The 27373-nt window shown below is 37.0% G+C and overlaps 1 protein-coding gene across 4 annotated transcripts in view; it reads right to left on the bottom strand.

The window, feature by feature from the left end:
- Positions 1-27373, bottom strand: part of FIG4 (FIG4 phosphoinositide 5-phosphatase) — an 82799-nt gene that overhangs the window by 16624 nt on the left and 38802 nt on the right. For all 4 annotated transcript variants that reach the window (XM_054820544.1, XM_054820543.1, XM_054820545.1 and 1 more), the window contains 7 exons: positions 21446-21584; positions 18172-18230; positions 17415-17562; positions 15399-15482; positions 12380-12575; positions 8697-8779; positions 4655-4744 (listed from right to left, as the gene is read on the bottom strand). In XM_054820544.1, coding sequence (XP_054676519.1) covers positions 4655-4744; positions 8697-8779; positions 12380-12575; positions 15399-15482; positions 17415-17562; positions 18172-18230; positions 21446-21584 — 799 coding nt within the window. The remainder of the gene's footprint in view (positions 1-4654; positions 4745-8696; positions 8780-12379; positions 12576-15398; positions 15483-17414; positions 17563-18171; positions 18231-21445; positions 21585-27373) is intronic.

The following is a 27373-nucleotide window of genomic DNA, read 5'->3' as shown; positions in this document are numbered from 1 at the left end:
GTATTGGGGTGCGTATTTGAAGCAGAGAGCATGCAAAAAAGCACTGTACTGTGAAACCATCAACACGCTTGAGAATCCCAGATAACTTGTAATTTCCAGTCGCTTGTTGACTAATTGTGAATGCCTTTTGATTCACTGTTTCCACAGCAGTGTCAAGAAACTATTTAGATATTTTGCATGGGTTTAATGTAAAAAATAAATATACTTAACACTCTAAATATCCTTTATTCATTTACTTCTGCCTTTCCACATAAGGAACCCCCAAGCACTCCCTGGATGTGAATACACAGGAAGATAACAAGTTCAACACCAACCTTTTCTTTAGTACAGTTACAAAGCAGTGATAATACCATGTTTATAAATACCAAGCTATTTTTATCTACTCCTCCAAAAAATGGGCCTTATACTAACAAAATCATATGGAAGTACCGAATGAACAAGAGAATTGCTCTAAACTGAGCTAACAGCTTCCAAAAGTAACTAGGGTTGTAAAAAAAATCATTAAAATTAGAAAATGTACTGCTCTATTTTTAATTTTATAATTTAAAGTGGTATTGTAGATTAAAAATACTGCAGTAGAGCATTTAATTAACAGAAATAGAAAATATAGAGTGCTCCATTGTTCACTGAAATTTGCTTCATTACTTTTATCTCAGTGAGAAAATAATGTATATAACGTGCATATACACAGAAACAAACAGTGAAAAGGTCCATACGCTACTTGTACATAGTTAGCTGCTAACTTGCAGTTAGTTGCTACGCAATTTGAGTCATGTTTGATCAATACTTGGATGACAAGCAGAATCAGGCAGTTTTGATTTAAAAAATAAAAAATTTAAAAAATTAAACATTTAATGTCAAGGGAACCTTTCAAAACTGGGACTATATCCCTGAAGATAGGAATATTTGAGGAGAACATAACCCTGGACCATGCTGCTGCTATCACCCACTGAAGCGTTCTGCTTGAGCATCCTCAGTGCCCCACAAAACCAAACAGGAGCATAGACACCTATGGATGAATTAAAGCTGGCGCACCAGCATTGCTGCCATATTGCGTAGGACACAACGGGCACAGGCTCAGCGCTCTCCTCCAGAAGTGCTGCAAGTCAATCAAAACACTCAATTCCCTGTTCGGGAGGGAATCCCATTTCTCATATTCCTAGGTGTTAGAAGTACATTTGGAAAGCGATTGAGAGTATATTTTTCTACGGTATTATTTATACCACACCACAACGAGTACTAAGGAACTAGGAACAGGTGCACTGCGACAGCCAAGAGTAATTACGCGACAATACTTAGAAGTCTCTCTTCACATACCTGATAATAGATTGTGCTAAAACTAGTCCAGCTCTGTTTAGCTCCTAACTAAAATTCTACCCTTTTTTCCATCATGGAATTCCTATGAACAAAAAGAGGAACTTCAATATCCTTCCAGATTCTCTACTCCTCTACAGTATTATTATGCATCACTGTAGTCCCTGTTCAAGTATCCATTTTTTGCTTCTAATCTATACTTAGTTTCTAAATTTAAGCCCGAAGCTTTGCTTCAGTATTTCTACAATGCATATTCAAGTTCATAAACATCACTGAAGTGACATTGTAAAAATAAGAAATATTTCTTTTTGTATTGGCTTTATGTATTTGATAAAAATGGCCATAAGGTTTAAGGTTGTGAGGTTGTTTTTAAGATTGAAAAAGGATATTTAAAAAAAAGGTTTTCTTGAAAAGTGTGGAGATGACGGCAACTAACCTAAGCCTAAATTATATCTCACTGCTGATGAGAAACCAAAGTTTTAGACTGAGTACTTCATTTTACTCTGAAAAGGACTGGGGTTTGATTGTACGTGTATCTAGAAGGAACTAGCGGAGAATCAATTTTGCCAGATTTTTTTTTAATTTAAAATGCACCTAACATCAAATTAATACAAGTTACCATAATTTTTCAATTGCTTCAAGTGCTCCTTGAGAAACAAGGAAATAGAGTCTCCAACAAGTGCAAGATGTGCCTCAGCTGCTATTACTGAAAACCCTCTCTCTCGATTTAATCTTGAATATGGTACGTTCATGCTATTTTATTTCTAAAAAGTTACTATTCTCTGAGGAAATTCCTGATTCAGAGAAGCAATTCAAACTCTGTAAGAGAAAGCTTCCTTGTTTCAGCATTGAACAACATGCCTTTAAAGAATGGCTACATTTAGGACTTTTGAAAGAACAATCTGTCACTGTCCAAACAGTATTTAAACGTTTTTAAAAAGTTGCTGAACAAAAGTTGAGGAAAATTTTAAAGCTGGATAAAGATATACTTTCAGAAAAAAAAATACTGACTAAACTGTTTCCTCTCATATCTGCACAGAAGCGTGTGTTTGGTAGAACTGTCAGAGAAAGATGATCTACGTGGCTTCAAGAGGAGCGACAGGAGACAGATTTGTGTGCTCTATGACTTTTACACTTCTGCTATTTGGAAACACGTGGAAATTACACTTGGGAAAGGAGAAAAATGAACATCTGACTACCCAAAACCCACCAGAATTATGTCTATAGACTCTTTAATGTGTTCATTTTACAGCAGCATAGCATGGGGAATAATTTAGTCTACTTTAAGGGGGCAAGAAAGGAATGATTATCTCCTACACTGTCAAACATGCTAGGGGATTTTGCAGTTACACAAAAGGAATTGCCTTTGCTATAGAACAAAATATTCCTATTATTATAAAATAATTTCTTAATAATAATTTCCCTTAAAAACTTTCAGGGTTGTTCCTTCATTTTTCAAAACAGTTGTACAGTTTCCAATCTAAGTTACTATTTTAATACCCATCAGATATATTTTATTATAAAACTGCATTCACCTACAGAGTGTAAGCTTATGAACGACGAACCATGCACGGTGGTATCATCACTTTAAATGTATATAATACCAAATGACTAAGCACTGATATTAGGCAGTATTCTCTCATACACAGTGACAAATCTGTTTCATGTTATCCTGCTCCCTCAGCCCCACTGAGACACCCTCTCTACCCCTACTTGGTTAAGTACTATGTTCAAGGTTCCCTCACTTCATCAGCACAGAGGGAATGGACTAGAGCCAGTGCAGGATACAAAGCTGAGGCTTCTGTAAATCAACGGATTGCAGTAAAGGTCTGCAGTTCTATGGAGTGGCCATGCTGTTGGGTAAGAGATCGTGTCCCCCAGACACAAAAGTAAATGAAAACTTGCCTTGGTGAAACTTTAAGCTCCCTACAGTACCAGGAAGATGTCAACTGGGAAGTTGGGAGCTGATCATCTATACTCCAAGACCTGCTTCAATAATTTGGATAATATCATGACCCCTTTTTATACTAGTACTAAGAAGAGATTCAAATGATCTGGCCTATCACTAGAGGCCATTCTTGTACAGCAATAATCAATTCATAATCATAAACAGTTAAATTATTTCAGTATAAATTAAACATCTGGACATATTGTAATTTTAATGTTAAAGTTATTTTTCATAATATTTTCATAGTAATGGAAAGTCACTCTATTTGCAATAGAATACATCGAAGTTATTCCACATGGCAGATATCCCTAGAGAGCAATCCTCCTACCATCCCACCACAATTGGCTTTGTTGAATATGGCTCCCATAATAATCTTTTGAGATTAAAGTATTCGAGTGCCTCATTGACAAAAAGCGCTCAGAGCTTGATCTTCCCTTACAGCCTACCATCAACTACTTACCTGTTTGGAACAAGATGCAAAATGTATCTGTTGTAACAAATGAAACGTTTAAAAAAACTTCCTCATCAGCTCAAAGTATCACTGACAAAATGCATAGAACCAGTATGTAACAAAGAGCAGACGACCAAAAAAGCCTAAGGAGACACTTCTGAGGAAAACCTAGCAGACTAATTGTTATAATAACATCTATGCAGGATTCAAGATGCTCTTTTCTTCAGTTAAAACACTCTGCATACCGATTAAAGGTAGTATAGATCCTCTGACTTCAGTGACCCAGATGGGCATTGAGTACACAAAACAAAGCAGGAATCAGTTCTAACTTTACCCTACTCTCTCCACCACTTGCCCACTCACCAGAAAAATAAAAATATAAAAATATCCCATCTGACCTCTCAAGCTCCTCGAATGTCCACTAAAACAAATACAGGGCACTCATAGCCTTCTCAGAACAAATAAATTCAGGTAACTGCACACTAAAGACTGAGTTGCAACTTCAAATATTTTTTTTTTTAATGACGAATATGCAGGGCACCCAATCCCTTTCAAACTATCTCTTTCAAAAGCAATCACAGCAAGAACAAATTCCCTTTTAAACTCAGTAGCTGTGAGAACTCACGATTGCTAAGAATTTTGAATACAAAAATCTTGGCACTACAGAAAAAACACTCCACAAAAACACACACAGAACACCCAACAACAAAAAACCCAACCAAAAAACAAGCCACAAAAAGAAATGCAATTTTTTTTTAAGTTACAAGGGAGAAGTAGGAACCTAATTCTTCATGCTATGCATTGAATCCCCTTATGCAGTAAAAGCAAGAGAAGTATGACTCTCATACAATTTAACAGCAAATTTACCCAATAATTTTTCAGGTCTAATGACAAAAAGCAAAAAGAAATAGGCTAAAGGGAAAAAGAAAAAGAGTACTTACAAATTTATAACCCTATCCAAGTGGTGTTTTGAGCAAAATAGCTGGCTGCTCTTGTCTTGTTTATGCTGACTCTGTCCCAGCTGAACAAACCTGGGAAAAGGAGTAGATAGGAGAATAAATCAAAGAAAGTAAAAGAACTATCCCCCAAAACTCAGCAAATGAAAGAAAATTACACCAAAAAAAAAAAAGAAGAAAAAGTGTTATATAAGTCACTGATCATGAACGACCTCTCTGGTGAACAAGAGAGATTTTTAAAACCTTGCAGGGGTGCATGTGAGAACTCAGCAGCTTCTTTCAGCTTGAAAAAGGTTTGACTATTAATTGGTGTTCCCTGGTATGCCATGGGATAGGAACAGGCCTCTGCTCCTATGAGATAGGCAGCTCGCCACTGTCAACTCCCTATGTCTTTTTCAAAGCAATCAGATGAATAGCCTATGGGAAAAGTCAACAGGAGAGACAGAGTTTCAGATTTAAGTCAGTCCTCGGCCAAATTCAATCTAGTTTATTCAGCTGAAACACTGTCAGTCCAGCTTACTTTTTTCCAAGCACAATGTTTTGGGAGAATTACCCAATTTCCAAATATTTGCTGGAAGGCACTGAAGATGCAAAATACTGTTATGGCTTTTTTATTGGCAATGAATTGGAGCAAAATTTAAAAAAATAGTTAATCACTAATCTTATTCACTTGAAAAGTCAGAAGGTTTCAAGTATATGTAGTTATCTCACACTTGTTTACTCTCCAACACATTTGTGCTACTGAAAATGGAAGGAGATGTTAGGTGTGATGTTAACACTTTAATTTTCTGACTCGGAAGGGGGTTTTTTGATAGTTAGCTTCCATTTAGCTTAAAAATAGTCTTATTGGTCTATTTCAGAAATATTTACTACATTTTAACGGGGTCAATTAACAGTGCAAAAGCAATTGCATGGAATTGCACGTACAGTAGACAAAGGAACAATACATTCCTGAACAGCTTATCGTGACTTTTGTTTCTGCTCCAGATTCTATACTGTAGAAACAAAAGCCTCAGAAACACGCGACATCACTTTGGATGTTAAAAGAATAAATACTTACATTTCTAAATAAGAGAACTGTAAGTGGAAATAAAAATAATTAAGATCTGCTAGTGCAGGAGCTTGCTTTTGAAACAAGCTTTGAAAAGCAAATAAAAGCAAACTGAAGGTGTAAATATTATTAATTGGTTCAAATTATCCAATATTTTGAAACAAACAAGGCCTAAATTAACACACGCAAGTTACCAGACAGCAATAAGACACCATGCACAGTTGATTTGCAGTGTACATCCTCAAATTATCTGAGGGGCCTCCTGTCCCTTCCCACCTCAACAATCTGCGGTTCTGTGATTTCTGCTTTGATGAGAATTAACACAAATGATCTCAGTCATCAGTGAAAATGGGCTGAACAGATTCAAATAAGTTTCATTTGCATTTGCATATATACTTAATATAGATCAGCTTACATAAAGTAGCTTAACCTGAGATACTTTAAATCTGCGAGTCCCTGATGCTGATAAAGAAAAAAACAGGTAACATGTTCAACGATGTCAAGTAGAGTCGGGATCTTACATCTCCATTCCCCTTATTACAATAATAGAAAGAGACTTGAAGTGACAACTATAATCATACTGTGAAATAAATTGCTGCTATTCTCAAACAATGTACGTTGTAATAAAGGATGTCAGTAAAATCTATACTTTCCACATAAATCAGCACATCAGACCATAAATAGCACTATGTCTTGTTAGCTAAAAGAGGTAAGGAAATTGCAATTGTTATATTTTTAAAACCTCCATTGCTTGAGGGAAATGAAATAAACACAAGCTTTTTTTGTCTCGAAAAGGATATGAATAGGGAGCTTCAAAGCCCCCATGGAGTTTACGGCACTATTGTAACAACAGGCTGAATGTTAGTCCAACCTAAAAAATTATAAAATGGGAAGTAGCTGCAATTCTGGATGTTTTCACAGAGCTGTTCATCTGACAAAGTGACTTGTAGTAGACACCAGCTCACACTGGGCCACTGGCAGAACAATAACTATCCGGTATACCAAAGGCTAATTGTCAAATTGGCATCTATCTTCTAGCGTTTAAAATAAAGAATCAAAGTTAGAGGCATAGGTGAAGTTAAAAATTGCAGAGATAACGAGAAATGTCCTCCTCAACCCTATACAAGCGTACTATCTTCAAATCGCTCAGCATGTTTATTAAGGAAACGTAATTGATTTGCACTCCTGGTGTCTTGCATAAGCAATCACTCTCGGCAACAGCATTATAAGCCTTTAGGAACTAAGAGGGTCTTCAATTTGGACCTAAATTTCTTCAACTGATCTCCAGTACTGAATTCCCATTATTGTGACTAGTTTTCAAAGAAAAAGAGTGCAGTTCAGGAAAGAATCTCCTCCATCAGGGAGCAGAATAAGTAGCTTCTCGGTTCAGTTCTAGTTCATCTATAACTGAATTATTCCAGTTCAGTTTTGGTTTGAGTTAAAAAAATTTCAAATGGTTCAAATTAATTTCTGATTTAAGAAAAAAAGGAGATTTGAACCAGTTCCTTTTTGGCTTCAGTGTTATTCTGTCATATTGAGGAGAGAATTTGAGAACAATTACACATTTTTTTAACAATGGAAACACATAGCCAGCACTCTATCTGGGGTGACAGCAAGTCAGAAACAGCATTTCTGATACAATGGGAGTCACTGCCTTTTGTTGGAGAAGCATGCCATTACTTTGCTGATTGCTCTTGGGGACCTGACAGTTCACGGCTCCTGCAGGAGTGATGACAATCTGTCTTGTAAAGGATGAAATTCCAAGTTACCCTTGAATAAAAGCAGAAGTTTTTGTGTAGTTGGAGCTGGGAGGTGGTACCCTGATGCTCGCCCACTAACTTTGACCTCCAACTGCTCACAGTAAGCCAGCAGCTCCCAGCTCCTGAGGAGAGCCTGCAGGTGCCGTGCTGCCTCACGTTGTAAGAGTTTACCTCAATGTGCAGAAACAGAGTGGGAACTTGCTGGACCACCTAAGGAGCTGTATTTTGTCTTGCACTACGCCATATCTTACTCATTTCCCGTGTGTATGGTTTGAATTCACAAAACCATTTATTAAGACCAAGCGGCAGTATGATGCTGTGCAGAACGCAGTGTGTAAGAGCACATTATTACACACACTACGCTTAGTGCTGTGCATATATACACAGACAGGTAAACCCACACACCACATGTATTTGCATGTCGTTATTTCATGAAACTCCAATAACGGCAAGGGCTAAACTGACTTCTCCCTCTCCTGAAACTTACAGTACAAGTCTCTGTCACTGAGATATCCATGCTTCTACACTGTGAGTTATTCTGACCACTTTTCTCCTCATAGTCTATACCAGATTTAGTAACCGTCTCAAGGTCTCCCTATAAAACCCACAATATTTTATTTCAAGCTCAAAAGGCCAAGATGTTTCAAGAAAAAAGATTAATATTATTCAGAAAAGTAATTTTCCTTGAACACTAAAAGCCACACAACTATTTAAATTTGAGTAAAAGGCAACAGTTAACACATATCTCTATGAATAAGACATTACATAAAAAAACCACAACTTCTGTTGTTTTGTATGCATTTTTATAGAAGAGGCTATTTTACTTGTGACTGATTTGAATTAGTGTAATTCGACATTTGAAAAATGCGAAAATCACAGACCACATATCTTAGAACCATGGAACCACTCCTAATATGGAATTTGCTTATTAATTTCTAGGACTATATTAAGTGACAGGTATTTCTATTGAATCATCTTTTGTTCAATTTAAGTTCCAAATTTTGCATTCAGAGACATCTGCATAACTTCCACTGAAATCAGACTTGACACAGACATCCAACTACAGTTTGATTTTAAAACTAGAATGATATATATATACAGAGATCTCTCTACAATTTATAATTTAAATAAGTTTAATCAAAGGCAGCACTTTGACAAGCTGTATTTAGCCAATTTCCATTATTTTTTACTGATTACCACCAGAAATTTATCTCACCTAGCGTATATTGTGAGATCATCCTCTGAAGGAACATCGGAAAGATTGACTCCATACACATCTTTTGTTGATTGCACTACATTCTGGAACATAAGAAGAAAGATTCAGACTGAGGATACCATAACAACATCCAAAGAGAAGTTTACTTTCAAGCAAGGAATGCTTTCTAAACCTGAAAATAATTTCAAAAGTGCAGGCAAAACCAAACAAGTTTCTCATATACATAGTAATCTTAGCTTGTGCATGTCTGTCTTTTTTAAATAAAAATATTTTATTAAAAATAGTATTCAAGATATTTGTTCAACAAGGAAAGGATTCTTGAAAGATAACATCAGATAAAACAACATATTAGGAATATAAATTATATTTATAGAACATATAATGATGTAGGTATTAAATTCTGTTCTGCGTTGAAACTCAGTACAGAATAAATCATATTTGTTCAGAACACGCTCCCACATTTGCTTTCACACTTCCTGCTGTCAATTCTGAAATAATTACAAATTTCAGGTTGAACGATATTTTTATTTTATACATTACATAATCATGTCACTCAACTATAACAAGGATTCAATGCACATGCAATACTTCACTGAGGGGTTTACTGACAAGATGTGTGACTGCAACTAAGTCAACTACAAAAAAGCTTTCTTTCAGTTCAAAATGATCCAAAGTCAAAGAACAACTTAGGAAAAATATGTTCTGACCAGACGTATAAAAGCATTTGATTATCAACTTGTGAGAGATATAAATAGAAAGGAACTAGCTGTTTGGGTCATGTCCTCCCCGCTGCCTGTGTAACGATACAATTTTTCTCTACTCTGCAGTTGCTGATGTAAAAACCACCAAAATCCAAATCCCTGACCAAACATCCAATCATTCTGGAATAACCATATTTACTCAAGAATGCACCTAAAAATATAAGCTTACAAATATCAACTATTTTATACCCAAAAATAGCCCGCACTACTGTTTTTCACCCAAACTTTTAGTATTTTTGAACAATACAATACACAATCCATTGTCACAAATGAGAAAACAGTAAAGTGCAGACTGCCCCTGGTGAGAGTGCTAGGAAGTTGTCAGTTCAGCTAACAGAGACATCAAATGGAATATTTGTAAGTGTAGGCTTTTAAGTGCATTCTTCATTAAAGTATCTTCTTTAACTTAACTTGAGGGAAAAAAAAAATATCTGAAACATTTCTATGGTTTACCAGTTCTAGAAAATAAACACTTATTTAATCAACTAGATACATTATCATCTTTTCTAGTCATAGTTGTTTTGTTTCTTGTTACATTATTCAGTTTAGCCACCAAGTTTTGAAACCCTCCTTACAGGTCTTCTTTTTAAACTTTTTAGCTACATGTGTAGACGCAACATATAATTGCCATTGCCAGAAAAATAAGTCCAAAACATTTTTTGAAAAGCCTGTATCTGATGCTCTGCTTAGCCTGGTAATGGAAAAACAACACTTCGCAAGCTAAATGAAGATCAGCTGGTGAACATATTAAAATCTAATGTCTAACGCAGTCGTTAAGATTACCTTTATGTTTGGTTTCCGAAAAGAAAGTTTCCATAAACATCGTGCCCTCAAACATAGTAACTAAGAGCAACTTTGTACTTTTGAGGAGAATCAACAAATTTACAATGGCAGGCAGACATTAACGATAACACAAGTTAATGGCTAACACAGCAATTCAGCATAACTGAATAGGTAATCCTTTTCAGCACTGCAACTTTAATAAGCAATGCCACAAATTAACAACGCAAGTTATAACTAAAATTCTATGCATGAAAAGGTGCTAATAAAATGGAAAATATTTCTTCATGTGCATTACTAAAAGAATCAGAACAGCTCACCCAATTGTAAGCCATTAAAATTCAATACTATCTTAAATCACATGTTGTGTTTACATGCATCTTTCATTTAAGCGTCTTAAAAATCTAAAAAAAAAGATATCTTAGGTCTGAGTCTTGAAGTGTGTTCAATTCACAAATGGCAAAACTGAAATGAGGTAACTTGTGCAACAGTAAGAATCAAGAATAAAATTTCAGGTTGGATTTATGTTGTTAAAAAAAAAAAAAACATGTAGAAACACTCTGACGTGCCTGAAAACAGGTACTCTTATTCAGAGATAATGGAAAATTATCAGATAAAATATCTTGCATAAACATAAACAAACGCACTTGTATTGGCATAAAAATTAATCCAAATTGTCCAAAGTTAATATCACATGAATTCATAGTTATTTTATTGAAAACGCTTCATTAAGGTTAGGAAGAAGAAAGTGTTGTACAGAAGGCTGAAAATCCATTATCTGAGAAACCACACCCCTAGGCTAAAGACTGAATAAAATGAAAATTTGAATTACAGCCGAGAAAAAGGCAGTTTTATTCTCTGTTGCCTATCAGGCACTATATTTTATACTGACTAAGGTCATAAATACTGAAGCTTCTTCAAAAGTGATAACGTGTGCAAGCACAACACTATAACAATTTAAATTAGCTGTGACTAAAAAAAAAAAAACCCCACACAAAACAACCCGCCCCAAAAAAGCCAACCCCCTCCCCCCAAAACAACATAAGTATTTTCCAAATTTTTTATAGTCTCCATTAGCATATCCTTTTGCTAAGACATTTTCAGTACTACCCAAAATGGATATCTACAAGAAAGAATTTGAAGAAATGTTAACATGAATTAATAAAATAGATATTTCCATAATCATACAAATTAATATTTTCATTAAATTGGCATCCAAGAGATTCCAACAGAATTGGAGTTATGCTAGCAAAAAAAGATTAATAGCCCACAACTGAGAATATGCATTCTTTTCATATGACTGTGCAGATATGATTTCACTATTATCCTGCCATTATTTTCAACCTTAGTAGCAGCAGTAGCACAGGACCAATGTGACAACTTTATCATGCATGTTTTTGAAGTTAGTTTCTTTTTTTTTTAAATGTCATACCAAACAATTATGAAATAGCAATTTAAAAATCTTCACATAAATCAGGTTGAACTTTAGCCAGATTGAACATTAATTTACAGTTATATCCACCTAGGCAGGTGGCATCATTCAAAAGGAATAGATTTGTCATTGAAAGAGGTGGTGCTCAGGACCTCAGATCCCTACTGCATGTCTTCCAGGGGGTTTGCTCCAGATTAGCTCCCATGGACTAAAAGTTGATTAAGTAGGTAGATCAGGTACATTCCTGGAGAAGCATCTCCCAGTTTAGTTTCATCCAAAAAGGAACACCATTTGCATGCTCCAAGACCACCGCATGACATGAGCCAGAGCGTGGTAAGGGACAACGATCAGAAGAGCACTACTGCTCTGAACTAACACACTAACATACATGTATTTTATGCTTTATACAATGGGCAACATGACCAGAGTACCTTTCAAATGCCATAGGTTTCTAACAGCAATTTTCATTTTTTGAAAAAATGTTATTTTCAAAATAGTGTTTCACTATTATAAGACAAGAATAATAGCAGTTTTATAAGCAGTTGTACTAATATCTACACAAACAAATTACACAGGAGACTTTTTTCACTTAATTTCTCAGTGCTTTACTTCTGACTGTTCTATAACATTTACTGGTTTGGGTTTTTTTTAAGGAAACGTGAATTTTAAGTCTATGATTAGCCTTCTTGCCTGCCACAATAATTTCTTACCTCTGTCATTTTGGTATTGTCTCCTGTATCAGTCACCTTTACTGGAGTTGAACGTTGAGAAACAGCACCTTCATCTTCTTTGTCTGTCCCAGAATCATCTTCAGAACTACTTGACACTGCTTCCTCACTTGGAGGTGGAGGAGCACTAGCAGCTGTTTTGCGCTGCAGCACGGTTTCTTCTCTATTACTTTTGTTCCTATTATGAAAGGTAGTGTGCATTTATGAAATCAGCAAGACATTAGCAACAAGTATTTTAAATTCCTCATTTTGGTTACAATCTTACTGGGGGAAATGAGTTCTATCCTCTGGAGCAATTTATTGCTCATCTTTTGAATCCCCCAACTGATTTACTTTTCTTCAATCTCTACTTATTCCAGAGCATTTAAAGACAGCTCAAAGGACGATGTCAGCTTTTCTCCACCAATTCTCTGGTTTTTTTACTTAACTCTCTCCCCCAGACTGAATGAATAAAAAGGAATAAACATTGAGACATAACATCTTTTGGGTTTCATCTGGGAAAAAAATTCACTTTCTGATTAACAACATTATCTGCTCCACTAGCTTTCTTAATCTTGGGCCCAAAAATCTTAATCATAATGTCACACTTTTTCCCTTCCTTTTCCATACCTGTCCCCTCAGTTTAGTTCTTTAATCAGCAACATTTCTTTATGCAGCATATATTTCTCACTCTAGAATTTCTAATCAATATAAAGAGGTGCCTTATTTATTAGAATTCTTCAAGATACAGCATCTAGATTTCAGTAAGCTAACGCTGGGTTTAAATGTACAAGCTCTGAAAGGTATATGTTACTTTACCTATCAGAAATTGTACCACCCTTACGTTCTCTACATCCTTTCCTACTGGCCGCTGCACTTTCCTCGCAGACACTGCCACAATCTTTTGCGGACTCTGGAGGAAGAAGGACTGGAAGGCAGGTAATTAATAAGTTTATAGACAAATCAGTCTGGAAACAGGGAAGCAACATCACCTCCTTGCCGAGGTGACTGTCCCTATATACACTGACATCGTGCGTGAATTACTCTGTCGAAGGCCCTAAAGGAAGACGGCAGCATGCTCAGAGGCTTTGACAACAGCATGCAGTTTGGTGCAAATGTTATTTTGAGTTGCGGCTCTCGTGTTCTCCTCAAAGGAGTGGAGGTCACCAGTATCGCTTGAGCTCTAGTGGAGCACACCATGACTGTCACAAAGTGTTCTGCCTTTGCAGTCAGTCTCATACATCAGTTTATCCCTGTAGTGAATTAGCTAAACTTCATATGCTTTAGGAACACAAGGAAAACAAGTAGAAAGAGTCCTCCCAAAAGTTCTTCATCTGCAAGCATTCCCCATACCCAGGACATTAATATATCAGAAGAATTCTTCCAGCTGGAACAAATGCCGTGGGGAAAAACCCAACACAAGTAAATTTAATTTCTGACTCAGCAGAAACTGCCATCTCCTTAGATTGAAATTTACAGAAAGTTATGAAGACATACTGCATTCTTTTTAGAGAAAATTAAGGTTATCTTCCCTACTTTTCTAAATGAGGTGAGGGTCACAAGAAAAGCAGTCCTTTCTGAAAGCTGAAGTATAGCGCAAGTAGCCAAACACTGATAAGACTGACATCCCCACTCCCAACACATACTCAGAAGGCAGCCAAGATCTAATTGTCCTAGGGGACCAGAACACTTACAGATGAAAACACATCACCAAATCCTCCATAAATGTCATAGTAGATCAAAAGATGATGACAAATGGGCCAGGCAAAGATACCACCTCTACCAAGGGCTAAATATGGGTAAGGTGGAAGACTGAAGCCACCTTTTACCCCACCACACAGCCAATGCATAGGAAGCCTTACAAGCAATACCCAGAGTCCTGGAACGTGGCTTTGATCCAGCTGATTCTCTATCTCATAACAATCCCTAAAAATCACAGTGAGGAGCTTGAAGCAAAGTGTCTGACAAAAACATATAAGGGTCAAGTATTTAATGGAATATCTGGAGACAAATTAATTAGTCCAAAATCTGACATTATACCAAAGTGGAAGAATAAAGCTTATCCTCAAAAGTACCCATAAACTCACAATTCTTAGCAGAGGTAAACTGTATAACTGTTGAATAGTCTTTCTGCTTATTCCCAGGGAACATCAATAGCATGAAATCAGGTTCTGCTAGCAATAAAGCATAGTGTACTCTCAACACTTATTGACAGCGAGTCCCTCAGGGTCAAGTCACAATGGATGTTATTATAAGACAGTTCAATTTTGTACCTTTTAACAGAACAGCAAGTTTTCAGAAGAACTTACAATGTTGTGACAGCACAAGTTTAGTCATTACTGACAAAAGGTTTCCTTAATATGAGGCATTAAAGAGAGAATGAATTGGTTGAGGAACAGTCCCCATAGCCCTTGTGTGATACAGCAGATCAAACACAACAAAGGAATAAATAAAGTAACAAAGCAAGTCCAGGATGCAAAAGAAGCTAAATGAAATGTTAATTTATCCCAATAACTGTTCCTGAATTGTTTATGTAATTTTATCTATAAATATTTTAATAACATTTTTTATCAAAAACTATGCTGAAACTGGCATTTATTGCTATTTCAGGATATGTTCTATTTATTCAGAATGTATTATTTTGTTTTAAAGACAACAATATTTGCATTCCTGTCATCTCCAATAGAGAATACAGTTGCCACTAGTATGAAGAGATGATCAAACTTTTAACAACCTCTGTATCTTTATTCTAGATAAAATTTTCTCATGGGTTTCACTTAGAGGAGTACAAGAAAACAGCAAAGATTAAACAAGTCTGAATAAAGAACTCCCAGTGTCAAATAAAAATCTCAAATTAGATATGATTTTCAAAGTGTACAATTCTACAGTCTAACACCAATGATTTTTTTAATTTCCTATGTAACAAACAATATGCTACACAGACACACACATAGAGTATATACATTTGCATTACAATTTCACTACTATGAAACCAGAACAAAATTTCATATTTCAGACTTACCCCAACACTGATTTTCCAGTTTCATCAGGTTTACGAACAGTAAATGGACTTGGATCAATCCCCACATTCTTAGGCATAAAATCTCTGGCAAAAGAGAAAGGAAAAATTGTTTCTGAGCGAAGTTCAACACATAATTTTTTTTAAATTTTCTGGAAGAATCACCTCTAACATCTACCTTTGAATTAAAAAAAAAATCAGTATAAAAAGAAATATCAAGTTCTAAATTCATCATTACAAGTGTGGTGGGTTGAGCCTGGCTGGAGGCCAGGTGCCCACCAGAGCCGCTCTGTCACTCCCCTCATTCACCAAACGGGAGAAAAGGCATAACGAAATGCTTGTAGGTTGAGATAAGGACAGGGAGAGATCACTCACCAATTGTTGTCACGAGCAAAACAGACCGAACTTAGAGAGGGAATTCATCTGATTTATTACTAGGCAAAACAGAGTCGAGGAATGAGAAAATAAAATCAACTCTTAAAACACCTCCCCCCACCCCTCCCATCTTCCCGGGCTCAACTTCACTCCCGGCTTCAACCTTGCCCCCCTCAGCGGCACAGGGGGACGGGGAGTGGGGGTTATGGTCAGTTCATCACACGGTGTTTCTGCCGCTTCTTCATCCTCAGGGGGAGGACTCCTCTCATCGTTCCCCTGCTCCAGCATGGAGTCCCTCTCACGGGGTGCAGACCTTCAGGAGCAAACTGCTCCAGCGTGGGGTCCCCCACGGGGTCACAAGTCCTGCCAGCAAACCTGCCCTGGCATGGGCTCCTCTCTCCACAGGTCCTGCCAGGAGCTTGCTCCAGCGTGGGCTTCCCATGGGCCACAGCCTCCTTCAGGTGCCTCCACCTGCTCTGGCGTGGGGTCCTCCACGGGCTGCAGGTGGAATCTCTACACCCCCTCATCCTTCCTCCATGGGCTGCAGGGGGACAGCCTGCTTCACCATGGCCTTCACCACAGGCTGCAGGGGGATCTCTGCTCCGGCGCCTGGAGCACCTCCTGCCCCTCCTTCTGCACTGACCTTGGTGTCTGCAGAGTTTCTTACATCTTCTCACTCCTCCCTCCAGCTGCAAAAGCTCTCTCTCTCTAAGTGTTTTTCTTCTTCTTAAATATGTTATCACAGAGGCGCTGATTGGCTTGGCCTTGGCCAGTGGCGGGTCCGTCTTGGAGCCACCTGGCATTGGCTCTGTCAGACACAGGGGGAGCTTCTAGCAGCTTCTCACAGAAGCCACCCCTGTAGCCCCCCCACTACCAAAACCTTGCACGCAAACCCAACACAACAAGTTAACGTAAATATAACCCCCTTAGGTATTTAAAAAGCTTTCAATTACATTATTTAGTCCCATAAACAGCTGCAAACATTACCACCTGCCAAGGAAGCTGGAGCAATGTGCTCCATTCCTGGGCTGAAGAAGCCCTGTAACACAACTATGCTGTTTTCAAAATGCTGCCAACATTCAAATTAGGTCCAAAAGCTACATGAAACATAATCTGCCTGGAAGTCTTTAGCTAAAACGTGATTCAGATTATGCTTAGAATATCCAGCTGATTGCTGCCAATACACAAGAAGAAAAAAAAAAAAGAAAAAAACAAACCACAAAGAAAACCCAAAACATTATCTGCCCAGGTGTGTGAAGCTGATGAACTGAAGAAAACAATTGTAAAATGAGAGCAGAACAATTATAAAACAATTGCTTTGAAGGTAGCCTCTGTGATCTGAGTCCACAGAGAAAAGCTCATTTCTCAGCCTTCAAGTGTTTAAACATTCAGCACCCCATAATGAAAAATAATTGGAAATTTAAGTGCTATCTTAACAGACTTTTTTTAGAGTAGCATTTCCATTTTAGTATTGTGATTTTGTTTTCTAGAAGTTTGTTTATTTTGAAGCTTAAAAAAAACAACCAACACTCCACAAAACCTATCATGTTACACCAATTTAACCTAATAAATAAAATGTACATCCAATTGACAGCAAATCAACTTCCAGTTAAGGATTTATAGTCACAAAACATCCCAATATACCGTGTAGAATTGGTCATTGCCAAGCAGAAGGTCTCATCAAAACTGCTCAACTCATATGGCCGAAAAAACTCATTGTGGATATCAATTTCCTCTTCATACTTGTGGAATTTCTTCACTGTCAACTTACGTCTGTTTTCAGCGCATGTCACTGGGGAAAAGAAAAAAAAATAATCTTTTTACTAACAATGATTGACTCTGCAAAAATCTAAACAAACAGTAACCTGCTTACCTAGCCACCCTACCAGGCATTTTTCTACAGCTATTTCCCCTCTAAGACAAGAAAATATGATATGAAGATGATGATGCACAGCACATCTTTAATAAACATGCATTATCAACCAACATAATTTCATCTCTCTTCATGATGGCAATTCCTAATAACACATGCTCCACAGTATCCCAGAGAAATAAGATACGCAAGCTATACCCTGTCATCTGCAACAGGAATGTAACCACCAGCATAGACTATAAATACGTGTTAATAGGTAAGGGGAAAGAAAAAAAAAATTTAAAAAAAGAAGCATGCCCTAGCACATAAACATATGGAGGTCAAGTTTCAGCCTATTAGGTATCTCTCACATCCTGCAGTTGAAAAATCATAGCTCATTGTGGGGGAAAAAAAAAAAAAATATTTGGCAATCGTTATGGAAACTTTTTTTTTTTCCAGATTTGGGATCTAAAACAGTTAAAGAACTTTTTTGACTAAAACTTCTGTTTTGAGGTACTCTATAAGGCAAGGAGCAAATATAGTTCCTACCTTCATCAAAAGGAAGAGGTAAATGCTTTAGCACACCTGTGGTCCACCAGTAAGTATAGCTGTACAGGAAAAACAGACACACAATACAGAACATTTGAGCTTGTATCCAGTCTATGCGTTTGCACATAAGAGTTACCCAATCACACAGCGTCACTTTAGTAAACATTTCTTTATAATTCAAGCGTGGAAGAAAGAAAAAAATTATCCTTGGATGGAGGATTTCAACAGGCCCCTGTCCTACTACTTTGCTCTCAGGCCATGGAACTTAAACACATGAAGCTCGATACAGGTACGGAGGGAGGCGTGGGTTTCTTTCATTAAACAAAATACATTTCAGGTGCCTACCTCTACAGTATTGAAAATTAAGGTCTTAGTACACATAGAAGGTACTTATGTATGTCTCCTGTTCTGGTCTTTAAAAAAAAGCATCAACCCCCACCCCACCCACCACTTGTTATTCACATCCTAAAATTTAGGAAAAGGGTATGAAGAAATGAAGGTCAATGATATTAAAATCAGAAGGCTGTCAAAGCAGCTGACTTCCAGACACAGAAATACATTTTGATGTGACAGTTGCCCTATGCTGGCATAGCTAACAGCAAAACTAAGCCCTGCTGGAAGCTTATTCAGGAGTTCTGAAAAACAACAAAAGTCAAGCAACATTCATAAAATAAAGCATGTTTTATCTTTCATTCATTTTTAAATATTTTTATTTTCTCTTCTCAAATGCACAGTAATTTCTTCTCTAAATTACTCTCATAGTTTCTTCTGTTTCATTACTTGGGATGAAAAGACACTAATCTTCATTGATTTTTATTTCAAATACGTGTATATTCACAATACTGCGAGGGCTGTAATCGGAGTATTAACACAGTTATTTCCTACTCATGTCAATGCAGCCATCTGGAGCTGAAGCAATGGGTGCATTCCCATGCCCGGAGACAGACTTGTTAGTGGGACTTCGCAAACAGTGCCGAGCGGGCAGGGCAACATGCTTCAATTCCAAGAACTGCGTATGTCTCAGACAGGAATACGTTGGGCCTGACGGTCCCGTCTCTTCCTGAAGTACTGGATGAGGCCATGCCAGCGAGCCATTATCTCCAGTGCCTTCAGAAACTATGCAGACGTACCCAGTTTTGCTGCTTGCATAAATGGTAAGTAACGTGACAACAGAAAGTCTCCTTTTTCCATACTCCCTGTCCTTTCACATGAATCGCAAATTACATAAAATATATGAAACTCATTATGAAATCTGTTCTTTCTGATGGAGAGGCAAATACAATATAGAAAAAGCACTGACAGTCAAAAGAAGTTTCAGTGACAGGAAACAACATCTTCCTTCTCTTCCTAGATCCTTGATTTCATGATGAGTTTTATTTCCTTTGCTGCTGTGCCCAAGGAATCCAAAAGAGGCACTGCACAGAGAGGCAGGAAGAAGTTACACAAAAAACTTGTCCAATAGTTTGGTAGAAACAAAAAATTACTTGGAGGAGCTTTTTTCACCTAACTACTTATTACATGGACGGGTCATTTTGTTCACATGAGAGAACACCTGGGGTGTATATTATAAGTGCTCAAAAGAAATTCTGGCCAGAATTCTGTTGGAGCGAGTCCAGAGGAGGGCCACAAAGCTGATCGGAGGGATGGAGCACCTCTCCTCTGAAGACAGGCTGAGAGTTGGGATTGTTCAGCCTGGAGAAGAGAAGGCTCCGGGAAGATCTAATTGCAGCCTTCCAGTACCTGAAGGGGCCTACAGGAAAGCTGGAGAGGGACTGTTTATCAGGGAGTGGAGTGACAGGACAAGGGGGAATGGGTTTAAGCTGAAGGAGGGTCGATTTAGATTCGATGTTAGAAAGAAATTCTTCACTGTGAGGGTGGTGAGGCACTGGAACAGGTTGCCCAGAGAGGTTGTGGAGGCCCCATCCCTGGAAGTGTTCAGGGCCAGGTTGGATGGGGCTTTGGGCAACCTGGTCTAGTGGAGGGTGTCCCTGCCCATGGCAGGGGGGTTGGAACTAGATGATCTTTGAGGTCCCTTCCAACCCAAACCATTCTATGATTCTATGAAAGGTAAATCTAACTAACAAGTAAATGAAGAATATTAACTTTTTTTTTTTAAAGTTCCACCTCATTTGAGAACAGTATCTGTGACAAATAAGAGACAGTTGTTTAACAGAGTAACAGCTGAAAGGGAGACTAGGACATTCATATATTTGCGATGTATCAGCTGAATTAATTTTTGACATACAATAATGTTTGGAACCAGTAGGCAATAAAATTAAGATTGCATGTTTCATGTAATAACACTTGTTTGTACGGCTGATATGAGTGAGCAGCAATAGAAGCCTCAGGAGACAATACAAAAGGATTGAAATTTAGAAACAGTCATATCCCATGCAAGCTGCCACGATGGGTTAATGGACTAAGCAGCCAACAGAACTAAACGCACTGTTTAAACACTTGCAGTTTTCCCCAAACAAAAATATGTTATGCAGATATTTAGATCTACCATTTGTGACACAGAGCTTTAAGACTCACAGAATGAACAAAGATACAAACAGCGAAATACCTGACAGAGATGATATAGTTAACAAGTCCACTACTGTCCTTATTATTAAAATGGATTTTTTTATTTATTTTTTTAACACACAGTATTTATAATCCTGAAGAAAATCATTCCACATTGTGAAGCACTCAAATTACTTTACAATTTTTGTGCTTTAGCTCTATTACTTCTATATATTACCGTGCAACTACAATGGAATGCAAATGAAGACAAAGTCTTCAGAACAGGCTAGGCATGGCTGAAAGGAAGGTAGAAAATCATGGGCTTCTTGGTATGCACAGCTGCTGACTAAGTGCATTACACACAAAACCGCCCCAAATGTTACTCTTATCACCTGATCTCAAATCCAACGACTTAATAAATCTGATCATCAAAATACACCTGTATATTGCTTAATGAGAGAGTGGTAACTGTACTTCGGTAAAACAGTGAAGCATTTCACACCGAAGGATAGAATTTCATATGAAATGAAACTTCCTTTTTCAATACAACAGGAAAATAACATACTAAAGCAAATCCTTCAAAACACCAACATCCAACATTTTTAGCAATTTCTTAAAGGTTATTTTTTTTAAGTTTTCATAAAAACTTAAAAAAGAGTAAACAAGTTTGACATATTGACCAAATTACTTGATTAACAATATGTATTTTTAAAAATTTGTTAGAATGACACCAAACAAAACAAAACAAAAAAACAGAACAGCAAAGTACCTTCGCCTGGTCTGTGACAGACTGAGGGTGTTCTTGTGATGCAAATAAAAATCAGTGGGAAGTTCCCAGAGATGAGGTTTTCCTTCTGTAGGCTTGAATACTCCCAGAAAGAGATTGATAGAATCTTGCCTGTCTGCATCTGTTAGACAAGAGGTACACTTAACGCCAGGAACATTGCAGAGCTCAGGCCCACTCAGACATTTGCTTTTTATGTTTGCTCCTCACAGACAGTGTGTACGTCCTATGACTTCTACAGGGACCTTCTGGGCTTCCAGGACCGTATCGAAACTTCATTTAGACCTGACCTTCTGCCAGACCAGTGCTGCCTCTTTCCTTGGTTTCCCTCACAGGAGCCGAGGCAGCAGCTCTCTGCTTAGATGCTTTGCAGAGGTAAGACCTCACGCTGCAGCTCCATCTCCCACCTCTGCATATATGTGTATGCATGCAGCATATGCATGTATTTATGCATGTTTCAGGGATCAGACATATCATGATGAATTTACTGCAGTCTAAACAACAGAAGAATGATTTAATGACATTAAATGGTATCCATACCATACACAAGTTTCCCACATAACACACAAATTATGAATTCTTTGGGTTTTTCTAGCCAAAACATAGTAAAATGATTAAACTTCACAAACACCTTTTACTAATTTGGACTTTTTTCCCTGTTGGTTTAAATAATTGTTTTTTCTTGCCATATTCTAAGCTTCACTAAACTAAATAAAACAAGTGCTAAAATCCAGTCGTTACATACCACTGTAGATGAAGCATGACAAGAAATATTGTTGTTAACTTACATGTTTTGCTACCTAGTGGCAGACAGGATGAGTTACAACAGATAGGAAGAAAAGCTGGAGTCAGATGAGGGATTGGGGATGGTGAACTGTGATCAAGACAGCTTTGCAAGCAAGAGTCGTAGGGGCAGAGGAAGGCTTACACACCAAGGATCTTCAGATATAGGGGAACAAGTGGAGAATTGAGCTCTGTTTCTGCCCTGAGGAATTAACAAGTGGAAAGGTCTCGTCTCCACTCTTGTTTAGACTTCAAGGAATAGCTCAGACTAGTTCAACAGATAGTGTTAGTCCTTCGGTTCTCTCCACATTTCAAAAAGAGTATTATGAGAGTTGAGTGTCCCTTTAGCAACACACTGCATCGAAAAGACAAACTGAAGTCTCAGTATGCCAGAAAGCAGGTAAAAAAATAGGCAGAATCCACAAAGCAGTGGTATGACAGCAAGGACAAAGTTGGTTCCTGGCCACTGAAGGAAGTTAATACTTCCTTCTCAGAATTCAAATGCCTCGTCCCTCTGTGCAACATATCATATTTTTACAGGGAATTAAGACACAAGCAGCTGACAAATGAAGTGCTAGGTAGTAATTTGGTGACAACAGGATTATAGAAAAGTGCAGTACTTTACAGAAGTGTGCATATGTGGAGGTCAATATTTGGAAATGGGATCTTCTGTATAAACAGTCACATGGTGTAACGGGGCAAGGCACCAGGAAAAGGGAAAGAAAGGGGAAATCTCTTGATGTTGCTTGGCTCCCCTTCCCTACTTAGGGGGCCTTTCATCTGGAATCCAGCTTATTTCTTCCTTTTCTACTCACTCATACTCCCTCCAGATACTTTAACTGTCCCTTAAGAGCACTCCTCCAAAAAGATACTTATTTTACCTTCTTTCTTGCTCCTCACCTTCCCAATTTTCATAAGAGGATCAACTTATAAACATTAACTCTTCCACATAGTAATACTCAAAAGCACATGTAGGTCCTTATGGCTTGCAGGCCATATTGTTTTTGCAAAACAGCATCACATTTTAACCAAGAAATAAGGAGAGAATGAAGAAGGCCAGGAACAGTGCAAGAAAGCTACGTAAAACTCGGTAAAAAGGTCTGGAAAAAAATAAACAAAAAAGCCCTGCTGAGAACACTAAGAATTAAAAGGAAAGGAAAAGTCACAAGCAATAACATGTACTCTTTCTTCCTGATAAGTTATTTAGTTAGTGTTTTAAAGAAAGCACTGAACGAAACTCAGACAAGCTCTCTACTTTAAGCACAGAAACTGGAGGAGCCCTAAAGACAAAATTAATTAACATGAGCAAATAGGTTAAATTTGGTGATAACTTCTGAAAGCTAAAAGCAGAGATGGGCCTCCATTGTTCATTTACTATTGTTTCACCTGTCAGGAACAGAAGGTATACTGAAATTGTTAATTAAATAATTGTAAAACAATTAGAGTAAAACAAGATAATTCAGTGAAACTATGTCACTACTTATATGATGGATGCTAAAAGGAAGTAAAACTAAGTGAAATTTGTTCTGTGAAAACCAGCTTGAAATTAAACTTATACCAACCAAACTAATGAATTCATTGTCTGAAACGGTCTGCAGCAGCAGTTCATTAAAGCATTCTTACCTTTCTTCCACAGCAAAAAAAAAAAGACTTGTTAAACGTTACATTGCAAAAGGACTCAAACTCTCTTTTGCATTTAGTGTTTCAGTTGTGCGATTGTGTTTTAAACTTAACAGAAATACAGGACATTGATCAGAAAATGTCTTTCTACTGTCTTACTTGTCAACTCATAACTTCAAAGTAGGTAAAAAACCATAACATTAAAGATACTTTGTGCATAATCTTCAAGCAGGCACAAATATGTATGTGACTGAGGAAGCAGATAATTAACTTGAAAGGTGACAATCCTCCCCCACCTTGTTTTAAGGGTTGAACAATTCTATGACTTAATTTTGAACAAAAATAATGAAAGCTTTTGTCTTTCTTTGAAACACTGGCCAGAGAAAACAGGATATTGAGCTTTTCGGATCAATTTTCTTATCTAGATAGAAAAAATCTCTCTTTTCAAAAATAAATAAGAATGTGTCAATGCACTATGGAGCACAGACAAAAGAGCAAATAGGTTTTCTCCGTTCACTGTTAGCAACGAATGTTATAATTATGTACAAATAAGTAGAAAGACTGCACTGATTTTTCAAAAGATACTGCAATGTACGTGTATACTAGCACATTTTTAAGACCATTTGAGAAAACAGGAACTGAAGGGGCCATCTAATTGAATTGCCCTAAAATAATCTACTGCTCTCAATCTGAGTTTGCAACTGCATTACATGACAAATTACTAAATCATGAGAGATTCAACACAATTGGGACTACAACATCCCATGACTAAAAGGTTAGAGTAATTAAGTTTATTTTCATACAACACTACAAGGTAGTTTACTATGCCCAGTCCTGTTTGTGGATAAATAGATTATTCCAGATTCCAGAAGCTTATTATGCATGTTGCAACTCTAGCACTGAAGTCTGCAACATCACATCACTTTCTAAAGGGCATAAAAGCTAAAAGAATATTATTTGGAATACTATTTCCTAATTTCTCTGACAATCACAAATGAAAAAAATGTTAGAATTTAACTAATCGGAAAGCCTGCCAGAGAGGCTGTTGAAGGAACACCTAATTCTTAGCTGGGTGATGTTCTTTTTCCTGGTAAAACTCACTTGCTTATAACCAGGGTACTTCAAACAGTTGACTTTCCAAACTACACTGCACCGTCTACTTTTTTTTCAAATGCTAGAATTAAAAACATGCATGAAAAAGAAAAGTCAGAATTTTTGCCTAAAACTGTAAGATTTTTTCAAGTTACCATAAAATTAATTGTCCCATACTTTTAGGAGGAAACCTTGGTTTTCTTCTAAGCTTGTCACTAACTTGATCCTGAGAACATTTTTTTTTTAATTCTTCACTCTTCTATTACATAGGCAACATATTACAAATTCATAGGTACAGAAAATCTATGGAAACCCTAAGCCACATATCATGGACTAGGGTGAAACTGCATTCAAAGTTGTCTTTCTGACAAGTCCAAGTATTATCTACTGAGTTAGCATCTCCAGGCAAGTCACTTAACCAACACACGTCATCATCTCATCTGTACAGCTTAAGTAGTAGTGATTATCCAAAGAGCTTTGAGGTCAACAGATGAAACCACTTTCTTAAAAGTGCAAATTATTTTTAGAATCATGTATTTTTTAATGATAGACAAATAGAACAAGTGTGGTTAAGTGATTTATTTAGGAGGCACTGTTAGCAGGCCACTTGTAATTTTGTTCTGAATCTGATATATTGTATGACTTCAAGCAAATCGCTAAAATTTTCTGAGTGTTTACTACTGGTAGATAAAATTCATAAGCATTTAAAAGAGGTTTCTCAGATCAGAAACATGAGGAAATGCTGGCTCATGAACTGGCTAGCCCTCAGATTTTTATTTGTATTATAAAGGATACATGATTGATATTAACAATAGTAAGTGCAGTATAGCAAATCAGAATGTTGTTCTAAAAATGCTTCCTTCATCTCTGCTTTCTGAGAAAACTTCAAGAATAAAATAATCTCTCTCTCAATGTGTCACATTAACAGGCTTGCAGATGCCACCTGAACAGGCAGTGCTGAACAGTGAACCTTTACATTTCACTGAAATTAATCTTTTAAAATTTCATACTAAAAATGCAGTAAATACAACAATGAATTTCAACAATGCCATCTTTAATCGCAAGGAATGCATAAAGCACCAAAAATATTTGACCTAAATGGGATCAAATACCAAAATCATAAGTAAATTGGGGAGCGTGCAGCACCTTTACGAAAGTCTCATTTTTCATACTGACTTGAGTAAAGACTAACGTCTGTTTGTGTACTCAGCTACAAGTTGGCTCAGGTGACAAGATGGACTTTTAAAATTCTGTATTCTTTCTTCTTTTTGTAACATCTTTTTCAGAATATATTATTTTATTACTAAAACATATGCATATTGTGACTATTTTTGCAAGCCAACCATAACCCCAAACGTGGATCTAGAACTTAGCTCAAGCATCCACCTAACCATTTCAGTGTCTGGCATAAAAGTGAACAGCTTCAGAGATTTGTTCCATCTTGTACTTATCAGTACAGGTGATACTGCACATGTGCTTCCTATGGCTCCTAAGAATTGATGAAGCCGTACCTTATTGCCACTGCAAACAAAAAGAGACCATATCACTGAAATAAACAAGCTCTCCATTTCTCATTTGATTTGGGTAAATATGACACACAAATTCCACTGATTACATTCAGAAATAGTACTTTAAATGCTGTGCTCTCACATTTTGTTACATTAACAGAATTGTCACTAACAAAAGCAATAACTTCAGCCAAAGAAACTAGAGATTACTGAAGTACCTCCAGCCAGTGTCCAACTCACTGTTTTAAAGTTCACACAGTTTTTAAATAATTGCAGTCTACTAGGAAAAAAGAAAAAAAGCTACTTCCTTCCCTGGCTATGCAACTTTTGTAAAAAAGAGTAATAGAGGTCTGACACAATATTTAGAACATAGCAGCACTCAACGCTTCTCATCCTGACATGTCTTAGACTGTCCTTTGATCATTCTTTTAGATCTTTCTCATGACTTCTAAAAGCACCAAGAATGGGTTTTGGGTTTTTTTTTAGTTATTTTGCATAAGGTATGGCTCAGCATTTTTCAAAGAGAAAGTTTTCTCTTAGCAATGTTGTTTGTCCAGAACAAAGTAGAACACTATATGTGACTGATACAAGCTAGTAAAGGAGTAAGTTAATATTTTAGAATTTATTGAACTCGAAAAATAGCTTATTTACTTAGTGGACCTTGGTTTTTTAATTTAATTTTGTCTTTTCTACCACAAATCCAACAGTTAGTAGCTTCTATTCATACAGAACAATTATGTGCATCCGAGCTTTCTTTTTGGTTGAAGTCCCCAGAAACATCACAAGAAATACTCCACTTGAAGCCTTCTACTTGCGTTTAGATTTAGATTTACCAGTTTCCTTACATTTGTTGAAGGCATTCTGTCCACCATTTTAACTGCTCTATAACAGCTTCTCTATTGACCTACAA

This window comes from Grus americana, chromosome 3 (assembly GCF_028858705.1).
Source record: "Grus americana isolate bGruAme1 chromosome 3, bGruAme1.mat, whole genome shotgun sequence".
In the NCBI taxonomy this organism is placed as follows: domain Eukaryota; kingdom Metazoa; phylum Chordata; class Aves; order Gruiformes; family Gruidae; genus Grus; species Grus americana.
Note: the sequence above shows the minus strand (reverse complement) of the source record. Positions and strands in the feature narration are given on the sequence as shown.